This window comes from Pungitius pungitius, chromosome 10, assembly GCF_949316345.1.
Source record: "Pungitius pungitius chromosome 10, fPunPun2.1, whole genome shotgun sequence".
Lineage (NCBI taxonomy): Eukaryota > Metazoa > Chordata > Actinopteri > Perciformes > Gasterosteidae > Pungitius > Pungitius pungitius.
In genome coordinates, this window is record NC_084909.1 from 1,555,317 (window position 1) to 1,581,874 (window position 26,558).

General features: G+C 43.9%; 1 protein-coding gene across 8 annotated transcripts in view; it reads right to left on the bottom strand.

Moving 5' to 3' along the window:
• Positions 1-26,558, bottom strand: part of lrch1 (leucine-rich repeats and calponin homology (CH) domain containing 1) — a 40,124-nt gene that overhangs the window by 6,126 nt on the left and 7,440 nt on the right. For 2 of the 8 annotated variants that reach the window (XM_037487959.2, XM_037487955.2), the window contains exons 2-19: positions 19,989-20,133; positions 17,427-17,553; positions 17,088-17,193; positions 14,563-14,699; positions 13,462-13,592; positions 11,824-11,911; positions 10,876-10,981; positions 9,812-9,927; positions 8,469-8,539; positions 8,097-8,183; positions 7,728-7,805; positions 7,590-7,626; positions 6,786-6,902; positions 5,456-5,528; positions 4,325-4,447; positions 1,656-1,765; positions 1,362-1,499; positions 1,206-1,283 (exon numbers count right to left, since the gene is read on the bottom strand). In XM_037487959.2, the coding sequence (XP_037343856.1) occupies positions 1,206-1,283; positions 1,362-1,499; positions 1,656-1,765; positions 4,325-4,447; positions 5,456-5,528; positions 6,786-6,902; positions 7,590-7,626; positions 7,728-7,805; positions 8,097-8,183; positions 8,469-8,539; positions 9,812-9,927; positions 10,876-10,981; positions 11,824-11,911; positions 13,462-13,592; positions 14,563-14,699; positions 17,088-17,193; positions 17,427-17,553; positions 19,989-20,133 (1,868 nt within the window). The remainder of the gene's footprint in view (positions 1-1,205; positions 1,284-1,361; positions 1,500-1,655; positions 1,766-4,324; positions 4,448-5,455; positions 5,529-6,785; positions 6,903-7,589; positions 7,627-7,727; positions 7,806-8,096; positions 8,184-8,468; positions 8,540-9,811; positions 9,928-10,875; positions 10,982-11,823; positions 11,912-13,461; positions 13,593-14,562; positions 14,700-17,087; positions 17,194-17,426; positions 17,554-19,988; positions 20,134-26,558) is intronic. The other 6 variants (XM_037487961.2, XM_037487958.2, XM_037487956.2 and 3 more) reach the window with 5 other exon arrangements.

The window sequence follows — 26,558 nt, forward strand, 5'->3', positions numbered from 1 at the left end:
TAGCTGCATAACTGTGGCCTGTAAAAGTATTCACTAGTTGGCAAGCGTCCACACGAGCACAGAAAAGGTATTAATGTACAATATAATTATTTTGCTCAAAGAAAAGACCCCGACTAATGTACTGCAATGTGAAGACAAAAACAATTTAACAAAGGTTTCAATTATGTTTGTGATATTATGGGCCACAGGGCGAGCAGGCCGGATAACTAAAAAGTGCATCCCATAATGATAAAACTTCAGCTTCTGTCTTCACCCATTGTACCTTTAGTACAGTTTGTTATTTGCTGTTTTTAATTATAGTTGGAGGAGAAGACTGATACTGTATATGTTGGTACACTATAAAGCTAAATATAAAAATACATTAGCTTAGCACAAATAATGGATTGTGCAAAGGTAATTAAATCCTCTTAACGGCAGTGATGAATACACCGGGGGGCTCATTTGTGCAACCCTACACCAAAAAACACACACAATCTCAGACACACACACACACACGCAGTAAAACCAACAGCAGCTCTGTTTTCATCAGCTTTCATGATGGTGGGAGCTGGAAGCCACAGGCAGCGATGAAGGCAATGATGATTAAGCAATAACTTCAACAACCAAACAACGGCATTTAAAAGCCATGAGGAGAAAAGGGAGGCAGGTAGGAAGATGAAACCAGTCCTGGGTGAACGCTGAGTGGTACTCGGGTCACAGAAGACGTTTTACAATTTTTTTTCATTCAGAAGTTCTCAAATTAAGATTATATTTTTTTGTGAATGAATTGTTCAGGCTTGTTATCAGGTGACCAAAGTGTCGAGAACGCGTGCTGTTAAAAACATGGAGTCATCAGCCTTTTCCCCAGATCTGGTTTACAGTTTAGTGTCGTCATCGGTGTCCTTCAATAATCCTGAAATTTAGTTTCCCCCCCACTTAACAAACAAAAATCACCAGATAACGTGATCACTGTTTTTTACTACTAGTACTTTTACTATTTAAGGGAGTGAAGAGGAAGCCTCTATCTGATCAGTAATTCTTATTATGTTGATGACGAAGTGCAACTGTTTGGGAGGGAAGTTCCTCTGATGAACTGGGGACGTTTGCTGGATCAGACACCAGGACTGACTTCAGCACCAGTGAGGTGAAATCCACGCTTAAAACGGTCCCCCAGTTCAGAGAGGCGACGCGCCGTCGATGGTCAAGTTATCGTAAACATCTCTTACCTCCGACAGGCCGATCTTTCTGCAGGCGTCCAGGAAGTTCTCCACATTCCTCCGACACTTGGCCATGCTGAGTTTGGGCTGGAAGCACAAAAAAGTCGATCTTTGGGTTGCAGAGCGTGGTGAATGTTTCTCTCGGGGGGTTTCTCTCATACGCACCACCGCGGGCGAGGGGACGTGGATGCTGGCGACGGAGCGCGGGCGGATGTGATTGGCCAGGTGGCAGAGGACGACGCCGTCCATCAGAGATGACCCGAGGTCCTCGGGGAGGACGACCTTCAGTCTGCTCTCGATGCTCTGAGGAGGGAAAGAACGTTATAAGCAGGTGTTTTAGTCAACACAATGTTTTCAACTGACACATTGTGTAATCATCCAATGTTTCTCTCTCAAATAGCTTTCATAACTCACTTCAAAAATAAAAACTAATGGGAAATAAAGGTTAACGTGTCTCACGTCTCGCAGCTGCTCCGTGAGCTCCAGCTCCTCCCGCAGCTGGTCCATCTTCCTCCTCATGGTGAACTGAGGATCAACAGACTCCAGACTCTTGTGGCTCCGCAGGAACACTGTAACACACAAAGAGGAAGAACACAGGCGGCGTTGGACACATTCACACAGCAAGACAAGACGGGGCGGCGACTTCTGACAAGGGGACACAAAGGTCGAATCTAATCCCACCGCTCTGCCATCACGCCGCTTACATGAAGGTTGTTGTGTTGAGGTGATTCATCGGTGTGATCGTTTTGAAGGACGTGTACTTCATCATACTGAGGTGTCTTTGTTTCTCAGAGAGAAAGTGAATTTGCCAAAATATCAAACTTGTAATTTAAAATAACAAAGAGTCACAAAGCTGGGAATTAGAATCTTACTGACTGTGGCGGTTCTGAATGAGAAAGACAAACCACCACCAGGAGGAGCTACAGGCCATTTACTCCAGCTTCATCTCCAGCTGTGAAGAGCAGAAGACATGAAGTCTGCAGGATTTTAAATGTTTTCAACAACCCTCACAGCCTGTAGCTGAACTAAGCACTTAACTCAAATATGAACATAAAACTCTAAATTCTTCATTTTTACAAGCTGTAAATGTCTCTCTGCAAGCAGAGCAGTTTGAGGCTGCAGCATCTTGGTTTGCTTCCTCCGACGAGTTATTAAAAGATAGGAGGATATGTTTAAAACCCTGCATGAAGGCCTCGGAGTCTTTTTGTCATCCACTTCACCAGTTACTCCTCGTAGGAACCTGCTTCTCGGTCTTTCACAACACAGAAGTACAAGCGATCACTGCTTCCCACAGCAAGCTGCTCTCATGCCTCTGACTGGTTTTGTTTCCATGGCGATGCCACAGAGACTTATTGGGTATCACAGTAGTAAGAGCAGCCAATTGACAAACACTAGAATTTCCCCAAACAGTAACTCAGACATTCTCAATTGCCCCCTTGTGGCTCGCTTGTTTTGGGGAGACAGGTCTCTGTGTGCGACACAATAAATTCCGGGAGATGTTATGGCGACTTGTTTCCGTCCATCCGAAGGTAGCCAGGCACGCGGCGCGTTGATTGGTTGTTAACGAGGTCAGCAGCAGTGATGATGCCAGCGTGCAAGTCACGCTCCCCGAGGCCTGAACCCATTATGGACCATTAGTCACAACGTTATCACACTGAAACACAACCGCGCACGTGGAAACGATTCAGAAGACGTTTCTGTAAAACACGTTTCTTATGCTATTGCATGAATGTGGCTTCTGCAGCTCTAACAGGTTTGTGTCAGTCTACTCTGGGGGTGGGAGAAATGTACACATTTGCAGCCCCAATGCGACGCCGCTACGATGCACCGTGGATACCTTGAGTTACTGTAGGCCTCATGCATCAGACAGCCAGCAACAGCAAACCCACATTAGCATGAATGCAGGGTTTGAATTAGAGGGGAGCCATAGGCCTCCTTCGTGAAAATAAAACCCAGATTTAACATGTTGTGGTTTGAGAGTAAACTGGAAGAATCTCAGAGGGCTTAGAAGAAAGTGTGTTAACATTCAGAAGTTCTCAGCGTGTGTGGACAGTTTAACAGCTAACTTCAAAATATCAGTGCCTTTTATGGAACAACGGAGTGAAACACTGCTCAGGGAGGACACACACACACACACACACGCACACACACACACGCACGCACACACACTTGGGCTCCGCCCCAGTGGAAGTAGGATACTCCTTTAGGGACAATTATCTAACACTTAAAATATAGGACCTAAAAATACACACACATGTGCACAAAGCCCAGACTTCATTCATATAAGGCTGCCACTGGTGTGTGCTATTGTTTAAAATGTTCTTAAATGAAACTAAAAAATAGCCCAAATATATATATTCTTTTTTAAATGAAGGCAAACAAAGTTACTACAAACGTACTAATCCTGGAATATCATTTAATACAAAGTTGGGAAAGCTCTAAATATGAGGGTAACTACCTTAAACCACAGCAAACCCTAGTTTGTTGCTGTAACTTATTTTAACCCATTTAATATGGAGAGCAAAATTAAAAAGGTATTCACGTCAAGATAGAAGTTTTCTTTTTAGAGCAGTGAGTTTGGATCATTTTAGACCTCCCAAGGTTCATCTTGCACACACCATGAATTTGCTCCTCTATAGAATCTTTAAACAACCAGTTTCAAAGCCTCTGTGCTAAAACTACTACAAAATTGGGGTCACACAGACAAACTGAATACAATTTTTTTACCATGTGCGTCTACAGCCAACAAAAACACACTAAACGCCGGGGATGAAAGTATCCTGTGGTTAAGCTTCTCTTTGATCAGTGTATGCCGCCGCTACCCCCCACACACACACACACACACACACACACGCACACACGCACACACACACACACACACACACGACTCCAAACTTATTGCTCTTCCTGTTTCTAGTCTTTATGCTAACTGTGAGCTACCTAATAATTTCTTTAAGAAGAAACAATAGGAAGCTGAAAACCCAGCCGGTGGGTGACTTTCTGCCCGATTCCCCCTGGATACAAAAGTGAAGAAAATCCCACGTCATTGGTCGAGACGAAAGAGACACACCTGAGTCCAGGTGACTGTCGCCGCCGAGGCTGCTTAATTTAAAAGAAGTGGGACCTACCGCGGCTGTGCATGCCTCCGTCGTCATGGCTACGAGGTGTGTCTCTATGGAAGGGCGAGGCCTGTGAGAGGAGGAAGGGGGCGAGACAGGAAGGGGGGGGCGAGCAGGGCAGCGAGGGCGGAGCTACAACCAGGAGTTGTGAGTGGTCAGGGAGACGCAGGAAGTGGGCGTGGAGCGTGGAGTGCAGGGAGGTGGGGGCACCAATGGTGAATCAAGTACAGCAAGGCGAGGTTCATTCCACAAAGACACACCCCCCAAAACACCCATGTGACCAGGATAGATGTCCCAAAAAAGTGGTTGTTAACAGAAAAAAAAACATTGAGATCAATGGAAGCCCGGTAGAAGACATACAGGCAAATAAGACCAGATGATTTTCACATTGAAAGTCATGCAGCAGATCAGTGGAAGGAAAAATGAAAAAAAGGCAGAAAACAGTAAAACCAAAAAAAGACAACATGAAAGCAGGAGATGAAAACATGTAACACAAAACAGCACAAAAACAAATTGAATATTAGTGAAAGTTCACAGAGAGATCACTGACGTGCTGTTAGCATCTGGTTAGCTCAATTAGCAGCTAGCAAAATTTCACACGATGGCTAGAAAACAAAGGCTGGATGGCTGCTACGTCTAGGAAATAAAAAATAAAGCATGGGACTGAGGTTTGATTCTACAGACACAGCAGACGAGCATTAGTATTCCCTTCATGCGCGCGCTAACTCTGGATTAAATCGTGTTCAAACTAACCCGGATTCAGGATGGTCACTTCCATATCATGGCCCTGGGTTGTCATGGAAACCTCTGCCTCATTACATTTGCTAAACATTGGTTGGTAGGGAGAAATGACATCTGGAGGTGGAGAGTAACTTAAGTGCTATTCTGAGGCTTTGGGCTTTTAGCATATTTTCTGTGTGTCAACGTCAAGGCGGGTGTTCAACCACAAATACGCTTCATTCTGAGCAGGTTCATTCCATTAAGACTATGAAGACTATGAATATAGTTCTTGGTAGGATGTTCATACTGATCATACACAACCAACAAATGAAGAACACTCATCGGGAGGGATCCGTTTTCACAAGCACTCTGATCACAACCAGGTGTCTGGTCCACCTCCTACTCTCGGATCCCACTCACCTGAACGGGGCTTCAGTCCAAACACCGGGCTGGAGAAGGATGGAGGCCCGCAGCCTGGAAATCTGTCGTGTCGCTGCGGCAACAGAAATGAAAAGAACCCGGATAAGTACTCGGGCTCATTAACAAACGATGGAAGCATAATTCATTGAATGGGTGCTGTGCTTCGGGTTGGGAGACACACAGACTTACGAAGGACTCCACGGAGATATAAAGTACATAGAAACACACGTGATGAGCTCGGGGACCCGGAGGTTAGCCTCCAAAGAAATGAGCACTTATGCTATTACCGTTCGTCTGACTGATCCTATTGGAGCAGCCAGCTTAAGTACCGGCCCAACACCTTTGAGAGTGACCAGACTCCAGCGGTCAGGCTTAAGAACACGATTCCATCAGCGAGGCTTCCCCCGACGTATACACCTCGTTAGCATTTCAACAAGCAAAGAACAAGAATGCTCATTAACCCCAGGTGGAAATGCAAAGGGTGGCATGAATCCAGATACACATCAGGGGTTCATACAGAGGTGAGATATGGGGGGGGGTCAGAAATAAGCTGACTGGAATTTGACTTCAATAGATCAGATTCTTTAACCTTCAACCAAAACAGGCTGAGAGATGCCCACAAAGGGCCGTTTGTCCTCACTGAGGTTGTTGTGGTTTAGGTTCTTGAAAGCTACGAGTCAGTAAGATCCTCCCACTGTGTGTGTGTCTGTGTGTGTGTTGCCGTTTTCCCCGTCTTGATACACACTTTGTGGGGCGTTCGCTCTTTTTGCTTCGGAGCATTGTTGGACCCGTCTGGGAGAAGAAAGCAGCATTGTTCTACAGTCTCCGTAACACGCTGAAGACTCTCAGTTGGAGGGCGGGAGGCTGTAAACGGTAATGTCGGTTTGATTGAAGGCTTTTTTTGCGTTCTTTCCAAACATCACATGAATGTATTGACATTTATCTCACGATGGATCCAAACAGTTGGTGTGTTGCAGCGTACAAATGATCAATAATCGGGTGGCGATACTGTGCCGGTTGCTTATCAAACAAACTCGTCACACACACACACGCACACACACAACATGGAAGACAGAATGAACGTAAATTCACCTGCCACCACTTTGATCCAAATCGACTTCAGCACAGAGTGAAGCGAAGCAGTAAATAAACGTTTGCGCACCCTGTTCACATGTGAGACCTGCTGCCACATGCGAAGGCTCAGTGTGGTTTATTCGCTCACAGCGGACACGGACACACAGGGAAACAGTGACTTTACTGGACGACCGAGGACAGCTGCCTCTGAGAGGTGGGACAGAGCCTACATCCAGTGGTCTGGTGCTACCGTTACCTTGATTGACATATGCCACTCATACTCCCGGCATGCATGCTGGGCCTGAAACCTGGCCTTCTCTAGAATCATCTGTCTCTTCTTCTGGAACTCATAGCCACCTTCCTCCGTGTGCTGCTACAGAACGCATCAAACGTTTAGGCTTTAAATGACCTTAAATGGTTTCTGAATGACTTACATACTTCATCGGCTTGAATTCACAGCAACAAAAACCCGTCGAATTTATATAACGTGCATAAACTTATCAAAGAAAATGTAGGAAAGTGCACTACAGTCTATGTTTAAAGCCACCATGTGCAGCATTTCAAACCGCTGATTTTCATTGGCCTCTGCTAACAGTGACAGACATTTGTTTGACTTTTTTCTTTTTTTTGAGGGGGGGGGGGGGGGGGGCAGTCAATATACAACTGAGTATACAGCCGAGTACTGAGTATACAGCCGAGTACTGAGTATACAGCAACGGCTTTTCTGAAATTCTTGTGGATTTTTACAATCAAGAACTTCTTCCATCTGACTAATGTTTAAAGTATCAATTTGCCATTTCAAGATTCCGCTCCAAACTGTCGTTATGAAAACTCCAGAAAATAAACGTTTATCTCAACAGACCACAATTGTTTTCTCACTAGACACAAGCTGTCACCAAAGACCGAATGAACTAGAAACTTCTATTTAATGTAAATACAGAGGCTGTTACTCTTTGTCATTGCAGAAAGGTTTCCATTATCATTCTGTATGCCGATGACAGCATGTTGTTTTTTTCTGTGTACAACGTTAAGTTTGTTTTTAAAGTTCTACACCGGGTACCTTTGGTGTGGTGATGCCGTCATCGCTGTCCTGCCCACTGGAGAAAGGAGAAATTTGGTTAAAATGTAAACCTGAATTTAGACATCATTTTAAGGTCACCTGATACTGCAGCTCATAAGCACAAAATAAATATCTTACTTGAGGGAGTCCTCCACGGTGACCATCTCCACCGGATAGAGCTGAACTCCAGACAGGTCGTCCTGCTCCGCGTTCCCTCTGATAGACACATTACGAAATCCTTTTGATCAAATCACTAATACTCCACAGTTCTCTTAAAACATACCAAGAGCTTTTGATCAAATTGATCAAGTTTGGGATGTGAATCCCGAAGTTCTGATCATTTACTTTCCTATTTCTTAACAAGGGAAGTTTCAGGAAAACAAGCTAGTATGTTTCAGACTGACTAGTTGGCAACAAACGCACGAGTTAAACATTGAATAGAAGAAATGCTAAAACTGCTGATGGGCCTTTGATGTTGTAATTCTCAGGTGTTGTGGCGGCTCTCACCTGCTGGGATCCTGCAGCAGCTCCACAGCCTCCTTCAGCTGGTTGATCATGTCAATGTGGTACTCTGTGCCGCCTTTGACCTTCGACCTGGGATCAAAAAGACGATGTTATATCTCACAAATTACAACCGTGGTCGATTATTGCAGTTACACGTCAGACTGCTTGAATATTCTATAATGCAGAAGCAACATAAATATTAACAACCTGCAGATTATTAGCATATTTAATTCCTTAAAAGCTCAATCATCTTTTCTCTGTAATTGTTTTTGTAGTTTTCTTTTCACTTCATCTTTACATTAATTTACTGTTCTATTGTGATGCATAAAAGCCCTTGATAGCATAAAAGAAAAAGAAAAACAAACAGATACCTACAGTTGTTGTGATGGCCACTGTGCGTCTTCTTCTATCCTGAGGGGCTCGTCGAAGTCTGCGGCGGTCCGACCCTGCGCGCACGCACGCACGCACGCACGCACACACACACACACACACACACACACACACACACACACACACACACACACACACACACACACACACACACACACACACACACACACACACACACACACACACACACACACACACACACACACACACACACACACACACACACACACACACACACACACACACACACACACACACACACGTCAGCACCAGCTGCAGCTGTCACATGATGCACAGACTGGTTCAGCCATTGGCCAGAATTCAGAGACATTATTGCCGTCCCCTGGTACACAAACTCAACAATAGGGAATCTGTGACAAACGCTTCTTCTCCTTGATCAGGTCCTTCCATCCTTCCGTCTCCTCGTCTCCCCCAGTGGGAGGGATGGGTTAACCGGGAGCTATTAGCTATTAGCTTTGTTAGCCTGAATCCTTGTTTTAGCGGAGACCTTCCACCCTTCTTTGGTGACAGTCACATGACACGGCTTCAGAAGCAGTCAGATGACGAGACAGGTTGGAAACGTTTATCCAGCCTAAACCAATTTTTATGTGGAGGCCAAGCTGAGAGCGAGCGCCCCTAAAATATTTACAATAGTCTTAACGAGTGCAGGGACAGTGAGTGCACACAACTTCAGTAGTTACAGTAGAACCAAGAAGAGCAGAAAAGAGGGTAAAGAAGCTGTGATGGAAGTTTAGCTTCTTTTGGGTTGTTTTCATTGTCTCGGATCGTGTAAATACTTGTATTACTCAATAGTTAAGTCAGAGGCACTGAAGCCTTTTCTGACTGTTCACGGCGATGGTTCGTCTTTGGTTTTGGCTCGATCCCCGTCGCGTTACGGCTCAGGGACGTTGTCATAGTTACACTAATGACCGCAGCTTACTGAACCTCAGCGCTCGGGCTCGACTGAACGATGATTCATCACAGGGCTCCGTGTTGTCCACTTTGTTTTGAGTTTAGACCTTATTTGGGCGCGGGCTGAGTCTCCACAGGCTCCCTGTGACGTAAGCAGCTATAACAGGACAGTCTCTCTCACACTGCTGAGCACTGCAACAAACCTCTAACTCCAGAAGCAAATGATTGACACAAAGTGACACTCGAGGCTCCATTAGAACAAACCACAGACCTCAGGAGCAGCGGAACCAACGCTGGAACACAGTGGAGCAGCTTTATGTAACTCCTCTCCCCTCCCGAGGGCCTCCTCGCTCACGGAGGCATCAATCTTTAATGACAAACTGACGGAGGAGAAACAGCGCAGCGGGAAGCCTTGCCTTGATGTAGTTGACGAAGCGAGTGCTGAGAGCGGAGTCTCGGTAGCTGAACTGGTCCTTCAGGGCTTCCGTAGGGCTCTCCTCGATCAGACGGACTGAGTCGGAGTTTGGGTCTGCTGGAATGAAAGCAAACGGGAACCGTGAGGAACGACAGAAGGGACTGAACAGGGAAATGAAATCAATGCTAAATAATATTCATAATCTATTTATGGTAAAAAACAGCCAAATGAGTAAAGTTAAATGTTTTTTAAACTGCTCTACAGTTTTGGTATTTTCTTCCTTTTTATTTTAAAGTTCCTTTGTTTTCACGTTCAGTCGCTCCTCCTCTCAAAACTCAAGTTAACACCAGGAAGCACCTGCTGGATGTATGACATCACAACTTGTTGGGAGCCAATCAGGTTCCAGTATTTATGTTACACGAGTGGGGTGTGGAAAGGGGAATAGTGCAGGTCAGAAATGAACAATAACACATGTGGATGTTTTAAAGAGTGAACAGAAAACCTGCTGCGTTTATAATGTACGTCTATATAATGTTAACAAGCTTTATTTACACCATTAAGACAACTCGTCTTTCCCCTCGTCTCAGCTCAGTAGAGACGACCTCCCTTCAGCTCTGACCTGATTGAAGTCTATTTAAACGGTTATCTGGGGAGCCGCTGCTGTTCTCTAAAAGAGTCCAGATACTCACACACACTCCACACAGCTAACAGCTGGCTAGAGAAGCAAAGCTGACAGAACAATCCAGAACAAAGCATGTCAACAAATTGACTCGTCAAACAAAAAGGCCTAAAAAAGCATTTTTTCATTTCCTCGGACGTCTCACAGCTTCTTGTTGTTGAGGCAATTTAAAGAATAAAAATAGATTTGAGAATGTTTTTAAAAATAAACCATTATAATGCAGACACACACACTGTCATATTATTAGCGGTCTGGAAAGGCCTCTGTTCAGTCTGGTTTCCTCTGTGTGAGAGCACAGGACACAAGAGTGTTGTTTAATCACCACCACGTCCTGTCCACTGTGTGTGTGTGTGTGAGAGAGTGTGAGTGTGTGTGTGTGCGCGTACCTGTGAGGGAGCTGATGTGTTCACTGGAGTCGTCTTTACTGATTCCCTCCTCCTCCGTGATGTGGCTCATCGGGATGTTGAGACTCAGACTGTCTTCATCTGACGGCTGAAACACAAATAAATGAACAAAAATGAATGATTAAAAGTTTTAAGATTTGAAGTAAAAAAAAAAAAAAAAACATCAACTGCCTCCAGCTACTGAAATGCTAAAAGAATGTATTGGGCATGTTTGGGATTTTGGACATTTTAAAATATTTCATAAATATTTAAGCATTTATCAGCATTTTAATTTGATTTCATATGAACAATTATTGTAAGATTAATGAACGATCAAACTATTTGATGGATTTACAAAGAACTTTCTAGCATAGCAGCTACTGATACAAATGTGAGTGCTTTGAGATTGTGTTTGTTATAAGTGTAAAACTGTATAAGGAGAAATGTGCTTTACTGCAGCTCCAGTCGCATTATTTTACTCACCAAACCATCCTGTTCAAAAGGTTTCTTCTAATGCTAACAATATGGTTAATAATCTTATAATAATCAGTTTTACTGATACACTGAGGATAGAAGTCCAAATGGAAAGGTTCAGTGTTATAACAGTGATAAAATAAATGATCATAAAATAATCTAGCTTTAATGTCAATGTCTCCGATGACAAGTGGAGTCTTCTGTGTAAATAAAATTATGCAAAACGTGCGCCAGAACCAAAGCATATGGAGACAATCACACAGAAGACGCACACACGCACACACACACACACACACACACACACACACACACACACACACACACACACACACACACACACACACACACACACACACACACACACACACACACACACACACACACACACACACACACACACACACACACACACACACACACACACACACACACACACACACACACACACACACACACACACACACACACACAGGGTACCTCGGTAGCGGACAGTCTCTTGTCTCCGTTGTCGCTGCCGACTCCTGAGTCGCTGTCCTGCTTCTTCTGCTGCTCCATGTCCTCCACACTGCAGACACACAACGCGTGTCACACACCTGACACACATTCGCAAGTGAGGTCTGTGTGGGGAGGGCGGCTAAATGAAGAGCCTGGGAGGTAAAGCAAATCTCTCTCTCCCCCCTCCCTCCCTCCCTCCCTCAAAGTGGGTTTCCATCCAGCGGTTTCATGTACATATCACTCAGAAATGGATTGTTTTTCATTTATTTTGCAGTTTGTCAACTTCATTGCTTCTGTTGATCAAATCTACCTGATGACGATTTTTCTTAAATAAAATCATTTTGAAGACACCAACGATTTGGGGAACTAGCTCACAGTCTCTAGGCAACGGAGCGATAATGTGCGCTGAGAGTTGTGCACGCGCACAAATTAATATCGTTTAAAAATAGCGTGAAAAAAAGGAAGCGCTAGATGGAGGAAGATGGAGAATTCAACTTGAAACCCCAGAGAACTACAGAATAAGGGGGACCACTGGAGAGGATCTGTGTGACTGTGTGATGGTGCTGGAGAGGAAAGGAACCACGTGTTGAGAGTCCTCTCTGTGGGGAGTCCTCTCTGTGGGCCCACATTACAGAGCTCCACATCCTCTCACCGTGCTCCATCCGCTTCAGCTCGTCCCTTCATTTCAGGAAAATACCTGTTCCTTATTCCTGAAGGAGTGAACATCCCTTTGTTCCCTCCCTCAATCTTACAATCATTTAAATCCCATTGACCACACCACCGTCAACTGGCCTTTTGTCTACTCGTGGTGTTCTGGACTCCAAAAACACCCCGAACAAGGTGGATGCCACCAGCTGTGAATGGAATCGACGAACTTTGGACCGTCTGCTGGTGCTTCCGGTACATCGGTGCTTCCGGTACATCGGTCACTTCCTTCCAGCCTTTGCTGGTTCCCTCAGTTGTACGTTTATGGTTTTAATCTTTTGTTGATTAACTTAATCTGTATACCTCCCATCCTGCTCACATTCATACATAGGTGTCTTTGTTCCTGCGTCCTATCTTTCAGCTGGATTCACTCCTTCATTTCTCAGTTCCCATTTCATACATTTGTTCCTTTTCTTTATTGCCATCATTTGTTTTGTCCCTTCATTTCCTCCACAGTTGTTTCTTTTTTCCTTCATCCGGCAATCAGATATAATCCTGCATCCACCAGTATAATTAAGGCCTAAATGTCTTACGGCAGACAGTCAGCGAGTGTGACCCAGAGGAAGGATCCTGTTCAGCTGACTTATGGAGGATTTGGCTGCAGCCTGAGAAACCGAGGACGCTTACATAAGAGAAACTTCACATAAAGACACTTTTGATATTTTGGAGAAGATTTTTTTCTGCTTTCTTGCTGAGAGAGAGATTGATCAGTTTTTTAATCATCAATTTGCTTCATCAACAATGTGTGCAAGTGTGTGTTTTACTGGGCAGCTGTTCTTTTTCACTCCTCACACTAACTTTTAACAATTGACATCAGCAGGAAAACAAATGTAGGAAGAGAGATTTCCTATCACGGCAACCGCACTGATGCAGAAGAGCGGATTGGAGGATATTTGCGTTGCCGCGGTGACTGACCTGCCGGTGGTGGGCCGCGATAGGCTGAGTCTCTCGATGGCAGGCAGGTAGAGGGAGTCGGGCATCTTCTCACTGCGACACGCCTCGATGCTCAGATACTTGAATATGTGAACTTTTCCCTTGATACAGATCTGAAAAGGAAAAGAAAGATTAAACCGTTTCCACTCAGACATCCACCTGACTGCTGAGTCACTGAACTCTTGGAGCAGCCTTTGTTTAACATTCCCAGAGTGTCTTTTGTCCTGCAGCTGGTGAGGGGACGCCGCTCTGGGCACAGTGAGGCAGTGCATGTGCGTCCCCTCCCATGCAAGACACAGTTAAAAGGAATGCTAATATTTACCATTAAAACTTGTATCACTAAACATATTAATGGTGGTTTACAGGTGCACTAATATATCTTATGCTTTGCAAATGTAAACATTGCTTTGTGAAAAGGCATTAAAACACGAGGCAGACGATCAGGGAGCCGAACACTGATGATCCTGTTTACATGGAGATGAGTAACCAGATTTCTCATGTTGCGTGTAAACATCATATTCTGAATTAGATACGAAGCAGGATAAGACGGGAGGTTAGTGCGCAAATGAAGACATGACAGCTACCACTTAGATATTAATATTTAGATTATTCATTCCAGCAGGCGGAGAGCGCTCTGCTTTTTACTCTTTTAACTTCCAGAAAACACCAGGAGTGAGAATGTGTCCCTTCTGCTTCTGGTGAACTTTATCTGCTTTTGATCAAATACTGGAGCAGTTTTAGAATATAATCTAAATCTGAATCTCCTGTAACAGACATCGGGACATCTGATTTCTCCTTCTATTCTACAGCTCTGGGATCAGCTGCTTAGAACAATATGATGTCATCAAAATGTCGTTGAGTCCGTTACACTGCTGCATGAAGTTCAGTCAATCAAGTTCAGGTCAATAAATGCAAATACATGTATTATCTCCATCATCCCACTGACACATTGCATCAGTTTTCCACAGTTTTAACTTCCAGCTGGTAATGCAACACACGCTGAGTCGCTTTGTGAGGTCACATGACTTCATCTTGCATTTGAGGTGTGTGTGTGTGTGTGTGTGTGTGTGTGTGTGTGTGTACCTGTGCAGGTGGACTCTGAAGGGGGTTGTTTTCTAGCTGAAGGGACTGCAGCTGTTTCATCGTCCTGTAACACACCGGGATGGTGGACACCTTGTTACAGGAGAAGTCAAACTTCACCAGGGGAAGGCCAGCCAAGTCTGCAAAAAGAACACAGGAACACACACAAGTTATTTAACATAGTTTCTGCGTTAATTTTTCATAAAGCTTGAGGAAGAATAAATGTACCGTACAGATTGTGAGTAAAGGGAGGCTTTATTAGCAGGTCGTAGTAGTAGAAATCTTATTCTATTCATAAGAGTTAAAATCCGGTCACACACACACACACACACACACACCTCAAAACGCAGACATGTTTCCCATCACACAGAACAATGCAGAGGTGGTTTATAATTGTTAGCAGACGAAAGTCTCAACCGTTTCTATTCGTGTGAACTTTATTCCTCATTAGAAGGGAAATAACTGCCTGGACTGTATTTTTAGTCCCTGAGAAATGTGACATCAGAAAGCTGTTTAGTGTTCAATGAGAATGCAACTGGGGTCACATGACAAGCCTGCAGTACGCCAGCTTAAAATGGTTAAAAGAAAGCTATTCATCACATTCTTAATGCATCGTGTCACTCACGGTTTTCTTTATTTATATCTCTCACTTGATTATGTTGATAGCAACAAATAAAAAAAGTATGATCAAAAGACAAGTAGTGAAATAATAGAGATTCTTTTTTCTATGACTTACAAGTAGATTTTAAAACTGATTTTTGACAAATATTGCATCAGTGCCATCGGCCTCAAGACAAATAAATTAAACCCCAAACTGCCTGGTCAGACAACGTGTGATTGGGCGGCGCGCGCATGGTTTGCTCATGGGCTGCCGACTCAGCAACAACCCTCATCAACCCTGTGAGCTCTCCCTGATCTCCTCTTCAAAAGTGACGGAAATAATCCCGTGTGGAGTGAACCACAGTGACCCGGCTGAGGTGAAGGGACACCACCAACCAATGAGGCCGAGAGAGCGAGTGTGCATTTTCATACACAAAAAAGCTTGATCGAGGTCAGATGGCTGAAGGGACCAGTCTCCACCTCGGAGTGGTGTCTCAAGCTTTAAGTTGTGGAAAGTCCTCTTTACGAAAATAGATCTTACTTTAAATGAAGGATTTGTTAGAAAACCAAATTTTTAAGGAAAAGAAAAAGGAAACATCCCACTGAGAAAGAGTTAAATCAGAATAAAAGAAATCACCCGTCATTGATGAAAGAAACTGGACGCGTTGCATCAAAAATGTCTGCATTTAAATAAAAACAGCTTCCCATTTTTACAATAATGCATCTAAGAAGCTGGAATTAATGTTATTAACCTTCACATTAGATACAAAAAAAGATCAGAGTAAGGTTAGCACAACTCGGCTGAAACAAATCATAGTCTGAACTCATCCAATCGAACCACAGATTAGACTGCAGAGAAGCCAGAGAAAACAGACTTGTCAGTGTCACTTTTGGTTGTTTGAGTTTGTGATGTAATTAGATTTAAAAGTTTTAGTATTCCATAAATGTCTAACTGTGTCCCTCTTTTGATGTAAAACCCTTAGAGGTTTTCGTTCCTGGTTCCTTCGGGCGCTCTATAAATAAACTGTGTATTTTTAAGTGTGTGTGTTCAAACGTGAAAGACAAACAGATCAGACTGATGTTTGAATTTGTGGGAAGAAGAAACCCTTCGTGGAGTCACATCCTGCGCACTTACAGGCCTGAATTATGACTCAGAGCTCATTACAGACTCCTCCTGACCGGGGCTCATAATTAAAACCTTGTGTGGGAGGTAATAAAGTCGCTTGGGCTGCCACGACGGAGGCCCGACACCGGCTTACAGGATAAAAATACACCATTCTTCCATCAGGTTTGTCGATCTGATTTGGTGCAACGTTTCCGTTTCATAAGTAAACGCGTTCCGTGACAAAGGATCAAAGAACACAGAGATCCGTGAGATGTTCAGACCGAAAGCTCAAAGCTCTGAATAAAATTGACTTGACTTTAATCCAGCGTGAGGAGGAGGAGGTTCACAATGCAGCAGCAGCAGCAGCAGCAGACCTCGTCGCCTCAGGTAGTCTGTGGTTGAACCAGTGTGGTCGCTTTGTGCCACTCTGACTCCTCCAGCTTTCTCTGGTTTGGAAGACCTGATTTACACACTCTGCAAAATAATATGTGATGTTCTCTTCCACTCAAAGCTTAGTCCTCCCATAAAACAACCTCCAACTTGATTTACTACATTTTCTATTATGAATTCACTTTTCAATTACAATCGATAGAATAGTCATCGCTTTTTAAAACTGCCTTCTTCAAGCGTAAGAGACACAAACACATAGACAATAGGGTGTGTGTGTGTGTGTGTGTGTGTGTGTGGTTTGTTTAACGTGAATAGTCTCTGAAAGAAAACTAAGTCTTAATAGGACCAGTCTCTTATGTACACAGTCGCCCCAAAAGAACAAGACCCTCATTTTTGTTTTTAGACACAAGAAAGCGAAGAGGAAAAAACGCACCTTCTGGCAGGACGCAGAGGAGGTTCCGGCGAACGTTCAGTTCCCGTAAGGCTTTGAGTCTGCCGATGTGGCGAGGAAGAGCCGTGATCTCATTGCAGCTGATGTCCTGCAGAAAAGAAAAGAAGAAAAAAAAAACACATCTTCTGTTGAGAGAGAGAGAGAGAGAGCTAACAACACTTTATCATAACAGAAACATGTCCATTTGTAATCTGACCGACGAGTCCACGGCACCCGTCGCCACGTGGAGGCAACAGATCCACTCCCGAGTACAGAATTTCTGCACCTTTGACACCGTGTGAACGTTTCCGGTGAATGCGGGCGGCGTGCGAAGCGTCTCACCAGCTCCATGAGGCGATGCAGCTGTCCGATGGTCTCCGGCAGGCTGACCAGCTTGTTGTTGCTGGCGTTGAGAACTCGCAGAGGTAAACCACACAGACAGGCCGGCAGGGCGCCCAGCTGGTTACGGCTGCAACGCAAAGCAAAGCATCACGCCCTCGATTAGTCACCACCACGGGACTTTTGATACAACAATTCAGCCAGACTCCTGCGTTATAGGAAGAAAGCGAACGAGAAGCGGGAGCCGCACGTATGAATATTTTAACACCAAATCTTCCATCGCTGCATTAAAAATGAAACAACAACAACAGGTTCTATGATGTGTGCTTTTAAATCCACCCTCAAGAAAGAGTGGTTTGGTAACAGAGAGACAACAAAAAGCCTCATGGGGGCTCTTTGGCTGTTTGTCCATGTGTTTATATGCAAACATGTGAAACTAGAGGGTACCAGTGCAGGTCATTTCCTCTGTGACGCACAGTAGTCTGGACCCGACTATAAAGGCTTTCTTACTCACCTGGCAGCAAACAAATTTTTAAAAAAACAGTGCCGTATCCGACTTGATGGTCCTGCTGATCGGCTCAGGATGTTTGACTATTTTTAGGCTGAATTCTCACTGTGATGTTTGAAAGGAAGGTCTGACGGAAGGCAGAAGATTTCTGTTTATTTTTGTACTGTCAAACTGACACAAACGTGGACTGCTTTCAGCGCTTGTGTCTCATATCTGTAAAGCAGAGAAACTAGACTTTCACTTCCACCGCATTTTATGAGATTCTTAAATGTCTACACTAGACGTCGGTTCATCCTTTCCGCTTCCTCCAAGAGCCACACACCTCTGCTTTAGAGAAGAAATCCTTACAATAACCAGGTTAAATAGGCTCTGGTTTCTTTGTATTCCTGTGATAGTTCAGCAAAACATAATTTTCAAAGCTGCTCGGTGTTGACGTGAATAGAAACTAAACTAAATTAAATAAAAGTACTATCTCTGCCCAAAATAACTCAACTTGAAATAAATCTTCATGTTGTGTGTGAATGAATCTTACTAACAAAAGAAAAACACATTAATAAAAACACAAACACAGTCATCATAAGACTGTAAAAACCCCCTCTGACTCGGCTGTGAAAATAACTTTCAGGAAACGTATGTGTAAGTTTGTCCAGCTGGTCACACACCTTTTAGGAGGCGATGGAGAAAATAACAATAAGCTCTTCCAGCTTTGCTTTAATGCTAAAATCAGCGCACTAACAGCGACCATGATGTTTAGTAGCAGAATGTTACCGCGTTGCACATCTTGTTTCAGTGTTAGCGTACAAGTACAACACAAAGCACACTAAGGCTTGAGGTGTGAAGCCCTGACACAACGCTGGGTTTCTATCACAATGTAACACAAAACACTTCTGGGATCTCTAATAAAAACACTAATTAATGGGTTTTCATTCCACTGCTGTTTTGTGAATACGAGTCATTGGTTGATGCAGCTGGTAGTCATTTAAAACATACTTTTCTAGACTCTTTCTTTTGGATATTCATGGTTCCCTGAGGATGAATCCTACTCCTGATGAAACACTACTATGGAGGTATTTATTGATCCGAAATGTCTAAAAAAAACAAAACAACAAAGATGTAATGCTTTGATGTAGAAATAACAAATCAAGCCTACAAAAATACGTCTTGAAAATGAAATCTTAAATATGCAACCAAAAACAAAACAGTGATGAATATTTACACGCTACAATTTAATCCAAATGAGCTCAGGGGTAAAACTGCTCTGAAACCAATGACAAGGAGCCAGCCACACACACACAGTGTGTGTGTGTGTATATGACATTGTACTGTCATGCTAATGAGCTGTTCTGACAGTGTGTTGCTGCTCTTTAATTAAAATATCTGATTCAATAAAGTTACACCTATGACGCCTCAAACCTTGGGGGCTCTTGAATTTGCCATTTGAAATCGAGTAATACGATATGTACGTTTTAACATTGTTCTCCAATTTTCACATCAGGAGCAGTGAGAGTCTCAGAGAGGACAGTGTGTGTGTGTGTGTGTCCGAATTACCTAGTTCAATGACTGAAAGCATGAGGACAGTAAGCCGACACACGTTACAGTCTGCTCACACTAAAACAACAAAAACATTGTGTTTGTTCACTCCGAGGTGGTCCGGAGCGCAGTCTGTAATAACACCAAGTTAATTAAAAGTACAAAAATAATAGATTTGATCTTAATTTACTATATGGCAGCTATTATGCATCATCATCATATGTGAGAAACCTCAGTCAGCTTTCAGTATGTAATACATTATGTGGATTGTAATTATGCTACATACTCCTTTCTTGTTCCTGATGCTCACTACTAGCGGTCAACAGATCACCTGTGAAAAGCTGAGTGGCTTTCAGACAAAATCGGCTTCTGTTTAGAAAGTCATGCTTCAGAGATGCATGAATACTCCATTGTACCCAGAATGCAAAACCCTCAAAAGGGTCCAAAAGTTCTCCCTGACATTTTGAGGCGAGAAAAAGAAAAGCAGGTCTTCTCAGGCGCTGAGACGAAGGCGTAAATGTGCGTACCTGAGATTCAGGGAGGTGAGGGACTGCAGGGCGATGATGCTGTCCGGGATGGTCCTGATGCAGTTGTGATACAGGTTCAAGGTCTCCAAGGCGACCAGGTGGCAGACCTCCGAGGGGACGTCGGCCAGTCTGTTCTTTGAGAGGTCTGCAGAGAGAGAGAGAGGGGAGAATAAAAGATCACGTAAATGTTGCCTTTACAGATGCAGACGAGCACGTTTGAGTTCAACTATTCAAACCATAAACCACTCCCAATTCATCACATGGTGCAGATTTGCATGGTGAAAAGTTAACAGTTGTATAAGTCTTTGTTCTAATTGTCCAATTGTCAGCTTGGCTTTGCTCTTCAGTCTCCTCCCCCCAGGTTTATGATCATAGATTACTGACAGGTCACAAGGTTATAGGGAAGGCTACTGGGGAATTTAAGAGTGCCAACATTATGAAGGACGTATTGTAAGATTACATTGTTTTATCAAGTTGTACGCAATAAACTGTAAAACAACACTCAATCCAAACCAGTCAGAACGATTAACAACACGTTTGACAGACGGCTGGATCACAGGCGCTGATGCCGTCACACTCTGGTCGGTCAGTGTTTGGCCGCTCAAGGCCAGGCTTGATGACATCACATCCTGCTGAAGCTCGGCAACAACAATATCAACTGCAGTTATCGGCTGCGGCAGAGAAATGTCAGGCCAATTACGGCACATTGTTCTCGAGACGCCGAACTCCTTTTGTTTTGTTGGCAGAGCGAGAACTCAGAGAGTTCATTTCCCCTGTTGTTCTAAGTGTTTGGATTCTAACAAGGCCAAGCACGAAAAGCCTCACTTGATTTGTGCCCAACGTCTTGTGGAGTCACTTCCTGCTTTGTTGATCATCTACACTGAAGTCCTCTTGGAAAAAGAATAGCCACATTCTTTATGTATTATTAGAATTGGGCAAACAATGTGATGCTTCCAACAAGTTCAGAGCCCAAAGGTGAAGGGTCAGTATGCTTACTTTATTTGAAAAATATATTCAGTTTAGTTTGACCTAAAACAAGAAGAAGCTAGTTGTTACATTTCAGAGGCTGGAGCAAGAGAATATTTGTTTGTTCTCGTGCTAAATACTGCTCCCACGACTCTGATGTTCAGGCAAATGTAACTTTACAAACCGCAGCAGTGATTCTGTCAGTAAACACCGCAACGTGGATATTCAATCACGCATGCAGTGTTGCATCATGGGTCACAGAGTCAGAGGAAGTGCTATTTAAAACAATGTGGTTGGGAAACAAAGAGCAACTCAGGCCTGCTTTCATTCCCCGAGCAAACAGTCACTGATGCAACGACCGGCTGCAAACACACTGCAGTGTGTGTGTGTGTGTGTGTGTGTGTGTGTGTGCACGCAGTGTCGGATATTTATAAGCACTGTCGACGGTTAACCTCCAAAATAATGCAGTGTTCATCGTTACATAGTATTTACGGCAGGGACCTTAGTCCAAACACACACACACGAATGAGCCTGCACATGATGCCATGAGTAGTGAGAAGAGTGATGATAGAGGCCTGAGGTCATGTAATAGGTCATGTAAAACCTGTGTCACAGGTTACTAGTCTTACTACTGACCAATCCTGAACGATATAACAAGTCAAAGGAGCTTCTTTTATTCCCATTTTATTGCTTATGAATTGTACTGGCATCAATGCGTACTTCCTGCACAGATCTTTCACCCTAAAAGCCAAGTAGGAACTGTCACGGACTAGTAGCTGACGAATAATGATGACATCATTAAGAAGTTGTGCAGAGTTGAAGCTACTGGACATAATTTAATCATCCATGCTTTAACATAAAATGAAACATTTCCCCAACAACGTTCTTGATCACCGTGACCTCTGCAGTTCTGAGCCAACCAGTACAAATAAAATGTGTCCATTCGGATCCAGTGACAAACTGGTAACGGACAGCATGAGTGTTTCCTGTTTGTTGAAGTGCACCGAGAGAACACGCCTCGATGTGAACTACAACCACTCGGGGTGCAAACACTCAATGCAGGAATGTGGAGGCTGAGCAGCTGAGACACAGGAATGTCCCCGGCCTGCTCATTAACCCCGAGCGCCGCCATCCAACAGCGCCGCGCCGGGGAAGGAGGCAGGAAGGAAGAGGAGGAAAATGGAGAAGGATGAACCTCGGGTTTAAATGTGAGCAGAAACAGGCGGAGGGTCAATTCATGGCGAACACTGCGAAGCAAGGAGCTAGAGGTCAAACTTTTCCCCCCCCCGTCACTGGGGGCGTGGTCACCGTTTAAGGCGTCACTGTCAACCGCCAAGCTGAGCACGAGGCGAGACAGCGGAAGACCTTGGTGGCTTAACCGCCTCAGCCGCCGACTTCCTGCCGCCGAACCCGGATGAACCACCGTGAACTGTTGACTCCGCACGAAAGAGCACGTCTGCTCATCACGAGCCAAATGTGTGTCCTCGTACCTGCTGACTTTTCTCTAAGCGCGTTTAACTTTTCGTTGGTACTGATAAAAAGTGTATATATACGTATTGTGGCTGCATCCTCTGGTTGTGCAGGGAGAGAGAGTCCTCCCTGCAGTACTGTAATGACAGGCTTCATCACACACACACACACACACACACACACACACACACACACACACCAAATGGAATGGCAAAAATCAAATATTCTCAGGGTTTCTGAGGCCATCTGAAACAAACCTCACAGAAAGTGGATTCAGACTCACTGAGCTAACCGACAGAAGGAGGGTGGAGGTATTCGTGGTGGGGCAGTGGGGGGTTCTCACCACTTGCTGACTACAGAGGAAACCGTGTCCCTCCAGGATGCTGAAGGTGCTGTTGGGAGTAAAAGTCGCTGCCTCAGACTCTATTTTGTGCTGATGATGAGGAGGAGGATGACGATGCTGGAGATGATTTGCTTGTTTTCAGTAGCTGCTGCTGCTGCTGCAGTCGGCAGTGCGCTCCGATGCACAACACTGAATTAATAACGGTACAACAACACCAAGAACACTGAGGCCGACTTTAGCCTTCTTGTTGACGAAGAAGTGCAACCTATTAACATCTTTCCCCCATCTTCTCACATGGAAATAAAATGGAAGAATGTTATAGGATGAGCTGAAGTCGCCATGACGACATGTCAGACTTTCTGCATGGCTGCAGAGTCACGTGCCTGTGCAAACATGCATGTGCGGATCGCTGTACGCATCAACGACTGCACAAAAATGTGGATGCGTGGGGGGGTTTGTGTGTGTGTGTGTGTGTGTGTGTGTGTGTGGGGGGGGGGGGGATGTGTTTAATTTTCATCTCGGGGAAAAACAAAAACGCATATTTGCAAATCGTCCATGTTTTTCTAGATAGATTTACAGTGTGTGTGTGTGTGTGGTTGTAGCAGATGGACAAGGTCAAGAAATAGGTCATGTAGAAATCCTGAGGACAAACAGACATTCCTACTCAAATATATATATTAAAATAATAAAGCATGAGACAAGATTTGCTTTTTAAGGAATGTAACACACAAACTCACGCATACAAAAACACACACACACACACACACACACACCCCTCCCCCCCTAAACTCTTCCTGTGCTACTGGAACATTCCTCATCCACTAGACAGATTTATATGACCTTAGAAAATGATCTCAAGTCCACTTTGTTTTTCTACTCCTATCAAATATTTCTGTTTTGGGAAGTGAGGAACTCTTGACATTTACAAAATGATCTATTTTTATAAGTGTATACAATCATTGCGGAGCTGATGCACCCAAAGTTGCTTTCACAGACGTGCACTTTTTTTTGACTCAAGTCAAACTGCATCATCATTCTTTATTTCAAACATTTAAATCATGTTAAACACTCAAATTAATGTCAAAAGTAATTTGCCTCCTGCAGATTAAACTCTCTATAAATGACCATAAACTGAAAATAAAAAAAAAACCTTTCACATCCCAGAGGTTAGTTGTCTGTACTAAAATATGTTTCAACTTGGATTTATAATGGCCAGAAGGAAAATAGCCTTCATGACAAAGTAAAGATTTGTACAAAGTGTATCTTTACGTGTACCCTGATCCGTTTACAAGTAATTAAGAATATGTCCTTCTTCCCCCTCGTCTAGGTTTCCCTCGCTCCGTTTGTTCTTCAGAACAAAACGACTGTTGCGTAACAGAGCCGTTCTCTGGGTAAGTGAACATCCACCCACATCCGCTCACTCGGGCCTCCATCGTGAGCGGAGCGGCGCTCTGACACAAGGACACGCTTAAATCCCCTTTCAGGACAAAGCGGCTGCGGGTTAATTCACTCTTTCACACCAAGAACTACGTTCACGCCTGATGCTGCATGACCCATTTTCCTGCTTTCATGGAAGAGAAAGTAGGGCGAGAGAAGAAGAACACCCAGAAAGATCAGTCTGCATACCCACCACACAGCTAATTAAGTTGTCACAGCATTGTTATTGTGATACTTGTAGCCCATGTAGTCAGTGTGACTCAAGCCACACTGACAGAGCAGCATGCTGAGAAAGCTTGAATGGAAACACACACACACACACACACACACACACACACACACACACACACACACACACACACACACACACACACACACACACACACACACACACACACACACACACACACACACACACACACACACACACACACACACACACACACAGGCCACTTCATTAGGTACATTGTTAGTTAACACAAATTGAAAGTGCATCTCGATGCATTTAGGCATGTAGAAGAGAACTTGGAGTGTATCAGAATGAGGTTGGTGTTCGTCACAAACTGCTGATCTACAACCATCTGTATGGTTTACAGAGAATGTCCAAAGAGAAAAGGTTGTGAGGATGAAATCGCCTTGTTGATGTGAGAGGAGGAGGAGCATGGTAAGGGCTGAGATGCTGACCATCTTCTGATGGCTACTTCCAGCTGAACTCCAATGGCCTCCATCCACTACATCTCAATCCACAGACCACACACCAGATATCAGAGGTGTTCTTTGCTGAGCATTTACACCAACAAATATCAAGTTTTCATGCATTAAAAGGCTAGAAAGGACAAACATCTTCATTGATTAAAATGAACACAAAGACAGGTGGACAATGGTTGAACAGATTGTCACCTTCCTGTAAGCTACGTGTCACAGTCAGATATCACATACAGGTTTCATTGCTAAGGGAGAACCACAATGAACCGAAACCCTACCGAGAGCACAGGAGAGAAAAAACCTCTTCGGCGCGAGCTCAACATTTGAACTTTGGCTGTGGCCCGATGTTCCAGATTATTTAATACCTCTCAATCCCCAAGACACAACTATTTTTCCATTAGCTCAACGTTTGAGGCCTCTTCTTTTGAAACGTAGATTTCCTCCCTCTCACTTCGGATCACCTCAACGGTCCTGATCTCAGTTCTAAAAACCCAACCTGAAACAGGATATAATGAAACGCTACTTGGATTACAACAATAAAAGATAAGAATGCAATACCTAAATAAATCCACTAATGAGGATAGTGTCTCTGTTGTGCTCGTATATGACAGGCATTGACATCCCTGTCTATCAGCTGCATTCCATCTGGCTCTGTGTGTGTGTGTGTGTGTGTGTGTGTGTCTGACCCAGTGAACAGCAGACAGTCATGGATTAGTACTAGTGTAGAATTAGAGGGTTTGGGGTGATTATTGTGGGGCCTCACACAGATAAATATTGATTTCTACACAGATAATGTTTCATTCTTCATTCCAGATGTCATTTAGTTGTATTCCATAGTTTTCTATTATGCAGATTGAATTAATTTGTTTTAAAAAAGCACAAATTGACAAACCCTATAATATATTCCATGTCACCAAGTTTTTGTGGAGACGAGGATATTAAAATAATGGACAAAAGGGGTGGGGTGGGGGGGGACAAATGAAGAAAAGACCAAAAGACCAATACAGAAGACCAAGGAGGAAGAGTACTGGAAGGCAGACATTAACAGGACCAGAGAGGGGGAGTTTCCTCTAAACTGGCAACGCACCAGGCACACTGTCAACACACACACACACACACACACACACCGTCAAATACAACAACAAGACCCCCACCACTGACCCACATCTTTCTCTGCTGTCAGCACATCACGTGTGTGTGTGTGTGTGTGTGTGTGTGTGTGTGTGTGTGTGTGTGGCCACTGGCAGGGCTGCGGGGGATGGCACGCTCACAACACCCCCCACCCCTCTGAATTTCAAACATTATTTCTGGCACTGTGTTCAAGCAATTCTGGATAATAACATTTTTTTTTTCTCAAGATCAAAAAAAAAAAAAAAAAAAAAGACGTATTTTATGCATTTCCTTCCTCATACACCATTTATGAGTGAACATTTCAGATCTTATTGTTCATCACATTTGTTGCCATCACCAACATGTCCAGGAATGTGTTTCCCAACCTTGAGAAGGACGCCTGCGGATGGTTGGTTGCGTTTTAAAAAAGGGATTCACACAGTCGAAATGAGGGAAACGTCATCGCTACGAAACAAACGCTTCGTAAAAGCAACGCTAGACTTCAAATGTCTTGTAATTGTATAACAAATCACCTCTGG